The sequence below is a fragment of the Bufo bufo genome, chromosome 10 (assembly GCF_905171765.1).
Source record: "Bufo bufo chromosome 10, aBufBuf1.1, whole genome shotgun sequence".
Classification (NCBI taxonomy): Eukaryota; Metazoa; Chordata; class Amphibia; order Anura; family Bufonidae; genus Bufo; species Bufo bufo.
Window position 1 is genome coordinate 150,160,363 of NC_053398.1, and position 15,151 is coordinate 150,175,513.

Below are 15,151 nucleotides of genomic sequence, written 5' to 3' on the forward strand. Positions count from 1 at the left end.
GACTTGAAGAATGGGTCCGTGAACCGTTGTCCGGCAAAAAAATAGGACAGGTCATATTTTTTTAATGGACAGGAAACACGGATCACAGATGCGGATGAAAAACGGTGCATTTTCTGAGTTTTCAACGGACCCATTAAAAGTCAATGGGTCCACAGAAAATCACGGAAAACGGAACAACGGACACGGATGCACACAACGGTCATGTGCATGAGGCCTTAGTAGGAGAATACTGGACTGTGCATTCATTCAGGCGGTGGCGGGCTCTCCGGATCCTATAACGTATCTAGGTTCTATTTCTAGAGGGTTATGGATGCCATTGTAACAAACCTTCAGCTGTGACGGCTATCAGGCTGCGTTCACACTGTGATTTGTGGGGCAGTAACCTCATTCAGTCGGGTGTTTCTGCAGTAATTCACATGTTCTGGATGTCACGGTGGTTTCTGCGCCCCGGGATTGGCTGGTTTAGACGCCATTCACATGCTGCAGAGAAGCATTGCTGGCCAGCCCCACCGACGGCTGCAGAGCTTTTTATTCTGCCATGGCTTGGCGTTATCCGGGACATTGGATGGCCGTTATTAGATCGGCCGCAGCGCTCCAGTGAGCGCCATATTCCGGAGTCTAAGCCTCGTGCAAACGACCGCAACGGTTTTGTGATCCGCAAACAATGGATTCAGAAAAGACAGATGTGGTCTGGGGGCCGCCCACGTTTGTTTTTTGTGGACCCTTTGACGTCTGTGGTCCTCATTTTGCGGACATGTTTTATCAGCGCAATGAACAAAAAGATAAAGGGGGTCATCTACTAAGCCGAGCTATGCCTCGTGTTATTCAGGCACATATGGCGGCACAACGGTTAGTTGCGCCACTATCGGTGACTTCTCCCCACTGACGCCAGGTGTAACATTGCAGGGGGGGGGGCGTCTGATGCACCATCTTCTGCGCCTTTTTTTAGGTGTAGAAAAAAGTGTAAATGTAAGACAGCGAGGAAGCTCTTACGTTTAGAACTGGCGATCCGCCAAAGTTATGAAGAGTCCGGCGCTTGCAAAATGCAGATGGTAGTTTACAGACCGCACAATACATACGGTGGTGTGAATGAGGCCCTAATACCGCTGACGGATCGTCCACGCTGCCCGCTTTGCGCACGGAATACTCCTCCCACTGCTGGCAGCGGACACGTCCCTTCTCGGCTCCAGTGCGTATCCACATGGAACGGGCTCATCGGTGGCGTTCAGTCTGCACAACCACAGGGTCGGCCATTGGATTTCGTGGCATGTGAAGGTCCCCTGAGAGTTCCTGGGCCTAGTGGTGCTGCTCAGGTGATTGTCGGGCCCCGTCCATAGTCTCTGACCAGTTACCTGCCTGAAAGAGGTGCGCACTAAGCGCCTTCCTATATTAGTGGGGGGGGGGGGGTTGTCTTGTGTCCGTTTCGCGACCTTCACTGCAGCCGTAAGTTCCCTATAAACGCCAGATAGCGGAGAAGTTCCCGCGACATGACCCGCCGTCCAGATAGAGAACATTTCTTAACATTAAGGCCTCATGCACACGACCATTGTGTGTTTTGCGGAACGGCACGGGCAGCCATTGATATAACTGCCTATTCTCCACAAAGCGCGGACAAGAATAGGACAGGTTATATATGTTTTGCGGACCACGGAACAGAGCAACGGATGCGGACAGCATCTTTTGCAGCCCCATTGAAGTGAATGGGTCCGCATCCGAGCCGCCAAAACTGCGCCTTGGATGCGGACCATAACAACGTCTGTGTGCATGAGGCCTAAGGGTCCATTCACACGTCCGTGTGTGTTTTGCGGTTCCACGGATTCGTGGATCCGCAAAACACGGACATCGGCGATGTGCGTTCCACATTTTGCAGACCGCACATCGCTCGCACTTAATAGAAAATGCCTATTGTCCACAATTGCGGACAAGAATAGGACATGTTCTATTTTTTTCGGGAACAGAATTGCGGACCATAGTAATGAATGGGTCCGCAATTCCGATTCACAAAATGCCGAACTAAATTGGGGTCGTGTGCATGAGGCCTAAAGCAAAGGTTTTATGACCCCAGAGGTGGAGAGGGCAAGAAGATCTTATCACATCCAAGGAATTCTGTGATTGTGGGAACGGCGGCGACTATTCCGGTCATCGTCCCCGATATCCGGACCACAATGCTGCTCTTCACTTATCTGCAGCTACTGCCCGTTCTCCTCCTGACACATTTTCTCCCCACCCCCGCAGAGTTGTCGGACTACCCCCCCCCCCCCCCCCCCCCCACTTTCCTGTTACATTGTCTCAGAAAAGCTGGGTGCAATCAGTATGGTGGTCAACCTGTCCAAGAGGAGCGGTGCCCGACAGCTGCTGCTCTCCCTCCTTAGCCATAGGAGGAAGCCGTTGCATGTTTACGGGGTGGTCTTTGTCAGCCCCCCTCTAGGTGATGTCCTCTCTCCGCGCAGGCTCCGAGGGCAGCTCATCTGCAAGAGTGGAAATTCTCAGTTCACAGAGTGATGTCACTGCCATGCTGGGACTGACCACTGGGAGCGCTGTGGGAGCACACTGTGCAGACACCCAGCTCCGAGCACTATCCCAGTCCTGCTGTGCACCGTCTAATTCTATGCAAATCCTGCAGGTTTCATGGTGTGATGTCATTTCCTGTCTGCCCGTTGCATCATCATGTGTGTGTAGGATGACGGGTCAGATGGTCATAGATGATACAACCGGTGAAGAGGATCACTACTCCCAGTATGCGCAATCCTTTGGTTTCTGACTGCATGTGCTGCTCCGAGTCATTCTCATCATTACATCTCATTATATCCGTTATTGGGAAAGCTGGGCGCCAACTGTTCTGGCCACCATTGCAGCTCCCATTTGACTTGTTATGCAGCTTTTGTCGCGTGCTGCCAAGCGGGGGTCATCCACTGTGAGGGCAGCCATATTTTCCCGCTTGTGATTCTGATAATAAGTAGGTTTTTTTGATTTGCTATATAAGCCTCAAGGTCGTGGCGTTAAAGGTTTTTCTGACCTCAGCAAATAAAGAGGATTTTTCTTTTGTTACATCATAAAAAGAAATGTAGTTTTCAATGTACTCATTATCTGTCTCTAAAGGTTTTCAAAATCTCTGCTTGCTGTCATTCAGCAGGAACCTTCTTGGTTTACCTCTGTGAGTAAAACACAGGTCAGTTTGTGGCGCCCCCGCCTGGTTCTTTACATTAACACGTTTCGCCTATAAATACTGTGAAAACCCGCACCGCTCCGGTGTCCGTCACACCACCAGGGTGGGTTGTTTCCACTGAGTGATGGCAAGCAGAGATCCTGAAAACCTTAAAGGGCTGTCCAGGACTTTAAGAAACTTGCAGTGATGACATCACATGTACCAGTCATTGGCCTCAGCAGTCAAGTGGCATGTGTGACATCATCGCTGCAGGATCGGCTTTGATGGCTGGTAATGGTCATGTTTTTTATGTCATTTCCTTTAAAGGGTTTGTCTCTTCTCAGCGAATGGCCTGTATAGTGTAGAGGGAGTGAACCCCAGGCCCTTACTAATGTGCTGGGATTGTCCATGTTGCTTCCTTTGCTGGCTGGATTCATTCTTCCATCACATTATACCCTGCTCGTTTCTATGGTTACGACCACCCTACAATCCAGCAGTGGTGGTCACGTCTGCACACTATAGGAAAAGCCAGGACCATGGGAGTGCACATAGGCACACAGCTTCTGTCCCGACCACCTCGTGTCGGCTCTCTAGTGGTGGTCGTAACCATGGAAACAAGCAGTGTATAATGTGATGGAAAGGAGGCATCGCAGCACATTAGTAACGGCCTGGTATTAACTGCATCTACATGACGAATGCCATTTGCTGAAGTGACACAACCCCTTTAAGGTCGTTTTGTACAAGCAGTTTATAATTTGCCATTGCTGGCCGGAAACGCCCCTCGAGGTCCCAGCAGATGCAGGGGGCGCCTGCCTGTCTGCGGCCTGCGGGGGGCGCCTGTCTGCGGCCTGCGGGGGGCGCCTGTCTGCGGCCTGCGGGGGGCGCCTGTCTGCGGCCTGCGGGGGGCGCCTGTCTGCGGCCTGCGGGGGGCGCCTGTCTGCGGCCTGCGGGGGGCGCCTGTCTGCGGCCTGCGGGGGGCGCCTGTCTGCGGCCTGCGGGGGGCGCCTGTCTGCGGCCTGCGGGGGGCGCCTGTCTGGGGCCTGCGGGGGGCGCCTGTCTGGGGCCTGCGGGGGGCGCCTGTCTGGGGCCTGCGGGGGGCGCCTGTCTGGGGCCTGCGGGGGGCGCCTGTCTGGGGCCTGCGGGGGGCGCCTGTCTGGGGCCTGCGGGGGGCGCCTGTCTGGGGCCTGCGGGGGGCGCCTGTCTGGGGCCTGCGGGGGGCGCCTGTCTGGGGCCTGCGGGGGGCGCCTGTCTGGGGCCTGCGGGGGGCGCCTGTCTGGGGCCTGCGGGGGGCGCCTGTCTGGGGCCTGCGGGGGGCGCCTGTCTGGGGCCTGCGGGGGGCGCCTGTCTGGGGCCTGCGGGGGGCGCCTGTCTGGGGCCTGCGGGGGGCGCCTGTCTGGGGCCTGCGGGGGGCGCCTGTCTGGGGCCTGCGGGGGGCGCCTGTCTGGGGCCTGCGGGGGGCGCCTGTCTGCGGCCTGCGGGGGGCGCCTGTTCTGCGGGGACAGGTTGTAGTGGGGGGTGCTGACAGTTTCCTCTCACCTGGGTTTCTCCGGCCCAGGAGTTGACCGCAGTGATGTCCACGTCTGAGGACTCGTTACTCTGCATCGGTCGTGCACACGTGAGATTCCTATAATCTGCCATTAACCAGGATTACTAAATACAGGGTCATGGAACGTTCTGGATTATCGGAACATCACAGAACCGGAGGGAAGTGCAGACCAGCACAGTGTGGCCGGCCTTGTGGAGACGCGCTCAGCGCTCTGTAGATGGCACCTGCATCCTCCGCTTGGCCGAGCATGCAGGTGTTATGAATAGGAAGAGGTGATGACATCTCCAGGGGTCTTATCTCCCCAAGAAACTGCCAATCCATGCCGCCCCCAGGAAGGTCTGGTCGGTGGCCCCCGCAAGCATTAAACAGTCGGGCAGTGGGAGTCTAAGGCGTATGTTCACACACCGCAGATTGCGCATAGACCCCGACTGGGAGCTCGGCCTCTTCAGTCGCCGTCTAAGGCGACTTTCCCACTTGCGGCAGAGGATTCCGGGAGGCAGTTCTGTCGCCGTAACTGCCTCCCGGATCCGTCATAACGTATGCAGACGGATCGGGATCTTGATCCATCTGACAAATGCATTGAAATGCCAAATCCGTCTCTCCAGTGTCATCCAGAAAAACGGATCCGGCCTTTTTATTTTTCTTTTTTTACCTTTTTTGCGGACTGAGCATGCGCAGACCGCAATGCCGGATCCGTTTTGCCGGAACACTCGGGGCCGGATTCAGCATTTAATGCATTTCAATGAGAAAAACGCCGGATCCGGCATTCCGGCAAGTGTTCCGTTTTTTGGGCCGGAGATAAAACCGTAGCATGCTGCGGTATTGTCTCCATCCTGGACGGATCGCTCTCCATTCAGAATCCATAGGGATGAAACCGATCCGTTCTTTTCCGGTATTGAGCGCCTAGAACGGAACTCAGCGCCGGAAAAGAAAACCGCTAGTGTAAAGGTAGCCTAATGCCATGTTATCGGTGTGGCGGCAGCTGGACGCCAGTATTATCGTACCAGTGTGCGATTGCTGTTTAGGACGTTGTGATTTTAACGTTTTGGGGCTTCCTGGATTCATCAGCTTTTCCTATATAGGAATATTTCCCCAACGTCGGAGATCGCTGCTCGGTGTGCGATTGCTATTTTAGCAATTCCAATAACACCTGGGGGTATTTAAGCTGTTGATAGGTAATTACTTGTTAAGCAATTGTTATAAGAACATGGAACAGCAGAATGCTTTCAACGCCAAGTTTATGCAACTGCTAGCTAAGCAATTGTAAGTCTGTGACTAGTTTATATAAACCTCCAGTATGCGATTGCCTTGTAAGCAGTTGGGGGGGGGGTCTCTGCAATTCTGATATTAACATGCAAGTTAGGGATTTGTTATTTAAGCTATTACAGTTCTGACACCTCCCAGCCTGCTCCTTTCACTTTCTTTGTGTGCCTGCTGGGAGTTGTAGTGCAGCTACATTCCGCCATGTTTCCCAGCAGATGGTGATTTGTTGTCTCCCGCCTGGTAATTACGGTCACGGAGTTGCTCCTCTGCACTGACGCGCGTGTGTCTGTGTGATGCTGGCGGATGCGGCAGATGGACGTCAACACCTCCTGTTTATGGAGGCTCTTGTGAGATCTGGGTGCATTTTGTGCAGATCTCCTGGAGATAAGGGGCCGCCAGCTCTGTGCTGACGCAGACGGTCAATGATTGACGGCCGCCTCTTCCGCTGATTGCAACTTCACTTTTGTTTTTGTGGGTGATCTTTTCCTTAAGGAAGGCGATTGTTTGTTCCTCCACCGTCATTGCTATCAGGGGCCCATATAATCCTGGCAGCAGCGGCCACTAATCTCCGTGTCGCCACGTGGATCTGATAGACCTTAAAGGGGCGGTCAGACTGGAAGCAAAGTGTGAAATCCACAAACATCCTGCAGATGCGTTCACCTGTCACAGGATACTGCTTGAATAGCAATTCCCCTGGTGTAGTAGCGGTAATGCTGACTGGAGCCGCTCCACAGTAACCCCCTGAGGGAGTTGCCATTTATGCAGTTTTAGTAGCTTGTGGGGTCGCCGTCAGAAGCTGCGTCCCCCGGAGGCGGTATCTGTCAGCCAGCCGCGCACACGGCGTACAGGTCTGATGAATGGACGTGTTATCCGGGTGACTGCGGATCCGCTGTGCGTGTCGGTACAGGCGGCGGCGTGTGATGTCTCCATACTGTCCTCCCGGTGGTGCGTTTCCTGCATCCACGGATACCTGACATAAGAACTTTCCGTGACGCTTCTCCTCCTCAGGGATTGCTGGCATCACCCCACGAAACCGCCATCCTACAGGTCATGCTGCGTCACCGCTTATCTGGGAATTCACTAATATCTGGGTGCACCTGTAATCTACTGACACCCCTCCTGGTCCTTATAACCTGGGGTGGGATTACAACCATACCTGATGATGAGATGTATAGGCGGCATTCTCAGTGATGTCACCGCTGATCTCTAGTGATGGATAGATGCTGATCTCAGTGATGGCACCGCTGATCTCTAGTGATGGATAGATGCTGATCTCAGTGATGTCACCGCTGATCTCTAGTGATGGATAGGCGGCATTCTCAGTGATGTCACCGCTGATCTCTAGTGATGGATAGATGCTGATCTCAGTGATGGCACCGCTGATCTCTAGTGATGGATAGATGCTGATCTCAGTGATGTCACCGCTGATCTCTAGTGATGGATAGGCGGCATTCTCAGTGATGGCACCGCTGATCTCTAGTGATGGATAGATGCTGATCTCAGTGATGTCACCGCTGATCTCTAGTGATGGATAGATGCTGATCTCAGTGATGGCACCGCTGATCTCTAGTGATGGATAGATGCTGATCTCAGTGATGGCACCGCTGATCTCTAGTGATGGATAGATGCTGATCTCAGTGATGGCACCGCTGATCTCTAGTGATGGATAGGCGGCATTCTCAGTGATGGCACCGCTGATCTCTAGTGATGGATAGATGCTGATCTCAGTGATGGCACCGCTGATCTCTAGTGAATGGATAGGCGGCATTCTCAGTGATGGCACCGCTGATCTCTAGTGATGGATAGATGCTGATCTCAGTAATGTCACCGCTGATCTCTAGTGATGGATAGATGCTGATCTCAGTGATGGCACCGCTGATCTCTAGTGTTGGATAGGCGGCATTATCAGTGATGTCACCGCTGATCTCTAGTGATGGATAGATGCTGATCTCAGTAATGTCACCGCTGATCTCTAGTGATGGATAGATGCTGATCTCAGTGATGGCACCGCTGATCTCTAGTGATGGATAGATGCTGATCTCAGTGATGGCACCGCTGATCTCTAGTGATGGATAGGCGGCATTGTCAGTGATGGCACCGCTGATCTCTAGTGATGGATAGGCGGCATTGTCAGTGATGGCACCGCTGATCTCTAGTGATGGATAGGCGGCATTGTCAGTGATGGCACCGCTGATCTCTAGTGATGGATAGATGCTGATCTCAGCGATGGCACCGCTGATCTCTAGTGATGGATAGATGCTGATCTCAGTGATGGCACCGCTGATCTCTAGTGATGGATAGATGCTGATCTCAGTGATGGCACCGCTGATCTCTAGTGATGGATAGATGCTGATCAGTCATGTGTCCTTTGTTTTTGTCTAATTTTCGTGAATTCTCCTCTTCCTTCCCTCAGTCGCCCTAATGATGCCCCGAAGAAAGATTCTCCTGCTGCAGCTTTACCCGCTGTTAACCCCTCTGCGTCCGCTGTCCCCCCGACTTTATCTGGACCACCAACAGTTAAAAGAGCTGATGAATGGAAGGACCCCTGGCGTCGGTCAAAGTCCCCAAAAAAGAAACTCGGAAACTCTGGCTCTCCCAGCCGTGGACGCAGAAGACGCCGCCCCTCGGGCTCATCCGATTCTGGATCCAACTCATCCAGGTACATTTGTGCCCTTAAAGGGATTCTCCCAAGATATAAACTTATCCTCTATTGTGTGAAGAAGAGATACGTCTGATAGTGGGGGTCCGACCTCCGGGACCCCCACTAACCATGAGAACCCCCGTGTAAATGGAGTGTCAGTCAGGTGGGTGCACACAGTGCTGCTCCCTTCATGTCTGTGGTACTGCCAGTGATGTCAGAGCGCTGTACCCCACGGTCTCCGGCAGTCGGACCCCCACTGATCAGACACGTCTCCTATCAGACTGGGGGAGGCACAGGAGCCTTGTCCTCGGGATTGGAGGGGATTCCTTAGGTCGGACCCCCACTGATCAGACACGTCTCCTATCAGACTGGGGGGGGGCACAGGAGCCTTGTCCTTGGGATTGGAGGGGATTCCTTTGGTCGGACCCCCACTGATCAGACACGTCTCCTATCAGACTGGGGGGGGGGGGGGGGGGCACAGGAGCCTTGTCCTCAGGATTGGAGGGGATTCCTTAGGTCGGACCCCCACTGATCAGACACGTCTCCTATCAGACTGGGGGGGGGCACAGGAGCCTTGTCCTCGGGATTGGAGGGGATTCCTTTGGTCGGACCCCCACTGATCAGACACGTCTCCTATCAGACTGGGGGGGGGGCACAGGAGCCTTGTCCTCGGGATTGGAGGGGATTCCTTTGGTCGGACCCCCACTGATCAGACACGTCTCCTATCAGACTGGGGGGGGCACAGGAGCCTTGTCCTTGGGATTGGAGGGGATTCCTTTGGTCAGGCCCCCACTGATCAGACACGTCTCCTATCATACTGGGTGGGGGCACAGGAGCCTTGTCCTCAGGATTGGAGGGGATTCCTTTGGTCGGACCCCCACTGATCAGACACGTCTCCTATCAGACTGGGGGGGGGGGCACAGGAGCCTTGTCCTCAGGATTGGAGGGGATTCCTTTGGTCGGACCCCCACTGATCAGACACGTCTCCTATAAGGGCTATTATTGGGGTTTATTAGCGCACATTGTGTATTGTTACGTTCACCACTGAATACCTTTACAGGTCCCTAACATTGTGTCACCCTTGTACTTCAGAGACTCACTCACTGTTCCCGGTATCCCACCATTTGCTGCTGGTTTTCTGCGTTCTTCACACCAGTTGTCAGATGTAGGGCAGACTAACCGGCCTTCAGCCTTATGGATGCTTCTCGGGGTCTAAATGACCGCACTCGACTGCATTGTAAGGTGTGCGGCCGCCTTTAAGAGTGGGCAGATTGGCGTAAGAACGCACGTTCCCGATTATTGCCCCATTGCGATCGTCCAGAAGACGCTTGTTTGGTGGTGATCGTGCCTTTTCCGTGGTCTCCCTGTGTTCAGAGGGGATGTGCTGCCAACATAACAAACTGCATGGAGGATGAATGATCGTATTACCAATCATTCAACCCCCGTGCACAGATCAGAGGTGATTGAGGGTTAGGGTCCCCTCATCAAGCCATCTAGAAGGACCCTAAGGGCCCCTATACACATTAGATTGTCTGCAGGACTTATGACAATAATAATGTTTCCGTTCACTGACAGCAAGTCAAGAACCTGAATCACAAAGTGCATTAGAAATGTGCGGACCGTTCCCTGACGCCCGCTGTCCCGCTAATGATTTGTGATGGTTGTCTTTCAGATCCTCTTCACGTTCCTCTTCATACTCCGGTTCTGGATCCTCACATTCTAGATCTTCGTCCTATAGTTCTTACTCCAGCCGCTCGTCTCAGCACAGCTCATTTTCTGGCAGCCATTCCAGGTAATTTCAGGTTTATGCCCCCCTCCCCCCCCCTCAGACACTGAAGGGTAAATGCTCCGCTGTGAAAGTGGAAATAATTCCGGTCAGACTGGTCTTGCTGGTTTCCCGGAACTGACACTTCAGGTGTGGAGATCTATTACGGCGAGGAGCAAGATCAAGCAATACAAGATTGTGTCATGAGCAACGCGGCGCTCTCCGGGGACCGCTACTCGCCAAGGACTGCGGCACTGAAATCCGGCAGAGAATGGCGGCAATCGGCCGGACACAAACCGCTGCATGCGGCCGCACGTCCGTTATACTTTAAGGGGCTAGTGGGCATTCCCTTTGGGGATCTGGACAATTCCAGCATGCTGAGGTATCCTCATACAAACCCGCAATCCTAGAACAGCAGGGTTTATCCCGCGAGCGGTATAGTACCTGAGGGTAAGCAGGCGGTAGTATGACGGCACACGGATAGGAGCTGCTATGTTGTTGCAGGGCGATGGGTTATTAGGGAGTTTCAGGGCCTAGCAATGGCCGCCAGGTCGGACATGACCATAAGCCTGAGGCACTGGCACTAATACTTCTAGGCACAAGGTAGACTAAAGTACTGAAGTGATCAGAGGGCCAGATGAGGGATATGGAGGGGTTAATGGCCGCTTTCTACCGCGACAACCCCATTGAAGTACATCACGCACTGTAAAGCATGGGGTAGCGGATATCTGAGGACAGTAGCACTCGGCAGCAGAGCGTAGACTCCATTTGATTACTTAAAGATACTCCGGTTATGCACTGGATAGTGGGTAACGATCAGATTGGGACTCCCACTGATCACGGGAATGGGGCCCCGTACCCTGTGGCGGCCCCCTGAAATGGATGGAGAGGCTGGTCTGAGAAGCACGCGGCCGCTCCATTCATTTCTATGGAAGTGCTGGTCGAGTGCAGTGCGCGGCCATCACCGGCGCTCCCACAGAAATGAATGGCGCAGTGGCGCGCATTACCGACCTGCTGCTCCGTCCATTTCAGGGACGGGGTTTTCATGATCGGTAGAACCCCCGCCTATCCTGTGGATAGGGGGTAACTTGTTATAATGGGCAGGTCCCCCGCTGTGACCTCCTGCAGACAGCAGCCCCCCCCCACTTTATAATGTATGGCCGCTGATATTGCTACCGAAAGTTACTGCCTTCACTTTGACTCTCGCTTCTCTGTCTTTAGGTCAAGATCTTTCTCTTCATCACAGTCTCCTTCTCCGACACGCTCTTCGCAAAAAGCTGCCACTAAGAGCAAAGGAGAACCTGCCCCGGCTACCGCTAAAGGGTGAGTGACAACTAAGGGAAAACGCTACGGCCGCCATATTGGTGCGGAGTAGAGAAGAGCCGTGCATTATGGCTGCATCCAGTGTGTGCGTCCTGTAGCAGCACATCTCACCAGAGAATGTAACATGGTGTCTTACTGCTTTTAGAGAGAAATTAAATGTGAAGAAGGTTCCAGCCCCCGCGCCGGCTGCCCCCACAGCAGCAGCACCACCACCCGCCGCCGCCGCTGCCGCCACAACAGTAAAACCTCCAAAAGTCGGGCCAGAGGTGGTTAAAACTGGCGACAAAAAAATCAGCCAAGCGAAGGAGACCAAGAGGAAAGCACCGCCAAGAAGGTACAGCACCCTACCATCAGCAGGTTGAATAATCACCCCCTATAGCTGCCATCCATATAAACCGCCTGCTATGTCGTCTGCTACAGGAGAACCCTCAGCGGCAGCATCAGCGGCAGCAGCTACAGCGGATCAAGTTCCCGCTCTGGATCTCGTTCGCTGTCCAGATCCTCACGCTCCTCGTCTGCTTCTCTGTCACCATCCCCTTCCGCATCTCGGAAATCCAGGTATAATGGCAGTACCCGGCATCTCACGATGGTTGTACCAATGTTTATATCCCCACCCTCTTAGTCCGGGAAACATGCGCTGTGTGGGAGCAACGGACACTGCGCGTCTGAAGTGGATTCTCCGCATCATGATAACTTGTGATGCTGTGAGTCCACTGAACTGTAGTCGTGGCATTATGTGACTAGAGTTCAGAAGACATTCAAAACGTCCTACAGAGGCACATAACGGAAAATAACGAGAGCGCTAGACCCGATCTCCTATATATAACATTACACAGAACAAGACCTCAAATAATCCATCCTTTATCTACTAATAGTGCGGCGTGTATCACGGACTCGTGGACACACCGCTCCACCCCCACAACTGCAGTAACATCCCAAATGAAATACTCCATACATTCCAGAACAAAGGAAAACACATCATTTCTTTAGATGAAACTCACAAAATAGAAAATCTGACGACTCCGTTCCAACACACAGAATGTAGAAAACTAAAAAACACTCCCTGGGGAAACGGCATAGAGATGTGTGCGTGTATGATACACCTGTGTCTTAAAGGGGTTCTGCGGTTCTTTTAAACTGATGATCTATCCTCTGATCGGCGGGGGTCCCGGGTGTGAGACCCCCGCCGATCAGCTGTTTGAGAAGGCAGCGGCGCTGGCAGTAGCGCCGCGGCCATCTCGCTGTTCACCGCAGGCCCATTGACGTCACGACTAGTAGCACTGGCCTCCATTCAAGTGAACAGAGCTTAGCCGCGCCCAGGCCACTGATACTGGTCGTGACGTCACTGGGCCGGCGGTAAACAGCGAGAAGTCCACAGCGCTCCTGGAGCGCCGCTGCCTTCTCAAACTGCTGATCGGCGGGGGTCTGACACCCAGGACCCCCACCAATCAGATGTCCAGAGGATAGATCATCCGTTTAAGGGTCCATTCACACGTCCGCAACTTGGGTCAGGATCCGTTTTGCAATTTTGTGGACCCATTCATTTTCAGTGGGACCGGAACGGATATACTATGTGCTGTCCGCATTTCCAGATCCGCAATTCCATTCCCGAAAAAAATAGAACATGTCCTATTCTTGTCGGCAACTGTGGACAGGAAAAGGGATTTTCTACTGTAGTGCCGGCGATGTGCAGTCCGTGAAATGCAGAACACACATTGCCGGTGTCCGTGTTTTGCAGATCCGCAATTTGTGGACCACAAAACACCTACGGATGTCTGAATGGACCCTAAAAGAACTGCAGGACCCCTTTAATATTTTATTGATATATATCTATGGTTTTCTGACTTTGTTGTGCCTTTTATTTAGATGTTCTGTAGTTAAAAATTGCAATAAAAAGATTAGAAATAAAAAATAATTCCGACTCGCTCCCAGGAAGGAATGATGCTGACAAACCAGTTCAGATGAGCAGCGATGGTTCCAGGAAACGCTGCTCCCGCGTCGAGGTCGTTTCCCGTCTGAAATTGGACTTATATTGATTGTCACTTGAACAATTCCATGATTTCCTATACATCATTAATCTGCGATGTTCCATTTGATACAGTGTAACAATGTATGATACATTTAAGGGGTTGGTCCATCTGAGACATGGTTGTGCCATCAGTGCCAGATAGGGGTGGTCCTGACTTTGGGACCCCCGAAGTGAAGGATGCACCATGCACTCTCCATTCTTCGCGCTTGGCTATTTTCGGAAGTCCCATAGCGGTGGATGTAGTGCGGTCCCCTCTCCATTCACCCCTATGGGACGGCCGGTGCTCGGCTCTTTTTGGAACTCCAATACCAGTGACTGGAGAGTGGACCCGCATGCAGGTCTGCGTCTGCTCGCTTTGGGGGCCCCGTTCTGGAGTCAGGAGTGGGAATACCCCTTCAGTATGCGCTCATCCTACACTAGATCCCGCTGTTTTTGCTGTCACCGTTCTCGCTCTAATCGCTTCTCTTATGTTTTTTGTCTTTTTCTCTCTACAATTTGGAAACCCGACCAGGAAATCCAGGTGAGTTCAGCACATGGCGGGGGCGGCGCCGGCCCCAGAGAAAGGCCGCTTCCTTCTCCACTTTAATCGGTCACTGTTTTTGGAGTCACTTTCTATCTTGGGAGTTTACCTGGAAACGGTTTCTCTCGTGGGTGTTTTATGCTATTTTAATGGTGCTGTAAATCTGGCTTTGGTTATTTTTTCCTCTTCATTCTGTTGCATTCAAATCGGGGCGTGCAAGCTGGAGCCGAGACTACAACTCTCAGCATCCTGGGCGGCCAAAGGTTACACACCCTCATTTTAAAGGGAACCTTTTAAGAATTGGGGAAATATATGAAAAGTAATTCCCTAAGATGAGAGGTTTGGGATTGTAGGGTTACATTAGGGGAACTATTGAAAAGGTCACGCTGGGTAATACTGATACTGTGGTATTGCTGGGGGTGGGGCATGACAAAACAGGGTCTTGTGTCATGCTCCACCCACTTCAGCCTTCCACTAGCAGAACACAATGTATGCATGTTTCCCCAGGTCTTGCCTTAAAAATATATTGAGGAAAGCAATTCCATAATCTAGGATGGCATCTTTACCTTGTCACCATTATGAAGATCGCTGCTTGTTGTGACCGGAGAATGAAAACCCATTCACAACTGATGGAGTTTTCCTATTCACTGACAGCAAGCAGATATTTTGATAATGGTGAGGAAGTAAAAGACAAAGTATATTCAATGTAATGAGAAGCTAATGCAGCGGCTGGTCTCCCTGCAGGTCCCTGAGCGTCAGCAGCGTCTCCTCCGTCTCCAGCGTCTCCTCCTCCAGCAGTTCTGTGCGCAGCGCAGACTCGGAGGACATGTACGCCGATCTCGCCAGCCCCATCTCCTCCGCCAGCTCCCGATCTCCAACTCCTTCACAGATGAAGAAAGACAAAGGTAAGTCACAGGAG

At 52.7% G+C, this 15,151-nt stretch overlaps 1 protein-coding gene across 2 annotated transcripts in view; it reads left to right on the plus strand.

The window, feature by feature from the left end:
• ZC3H18 (zinc finger CCCH-type containing 18) overlaps positions 1 to 15,151 on the plus strand; it is an 85,202-nt gene that overhangs the window by 61,196 nt on the left and 8,855 nt on the right. Inside the window, exons 10-16 of one of the 2 annotated variants that reach the window (XM_040409044.1) lie at positions 8,368 to 8,613; positions 10,268 to 10,387; positions 11,582 to 11,683; positions 11,829 to 12,017; positions 12,104 to 12,241; positions 14,224 to 14,232; positions 14,977 to 15,137. In XM_040409044.1, coding sequence (XP_040264978.1) covers positions 8,368 to 8,613; positions 10,268 to 10,387; positions 11,582 to 11,683; positions 11,829 to 12,017; positions 12,104 to 12,241; positions 14,224 to 14,232; positions 14,977 to 15,137 — 965 coding nt within the window. The remainder of the gene's footprint in view (positions 1 to 8,367; positions 8,614 to 10,267; positions 10,388 to 11,581; positions 11,684 to 11,828; positions 12,018 to 12,103; positions 12,242 to 14,223; positions 14,233 to 14,976; positions 15,138 to 15,151) is intronic. The other variant, XM_040409045.1, reaches the window with a different exon arrangement.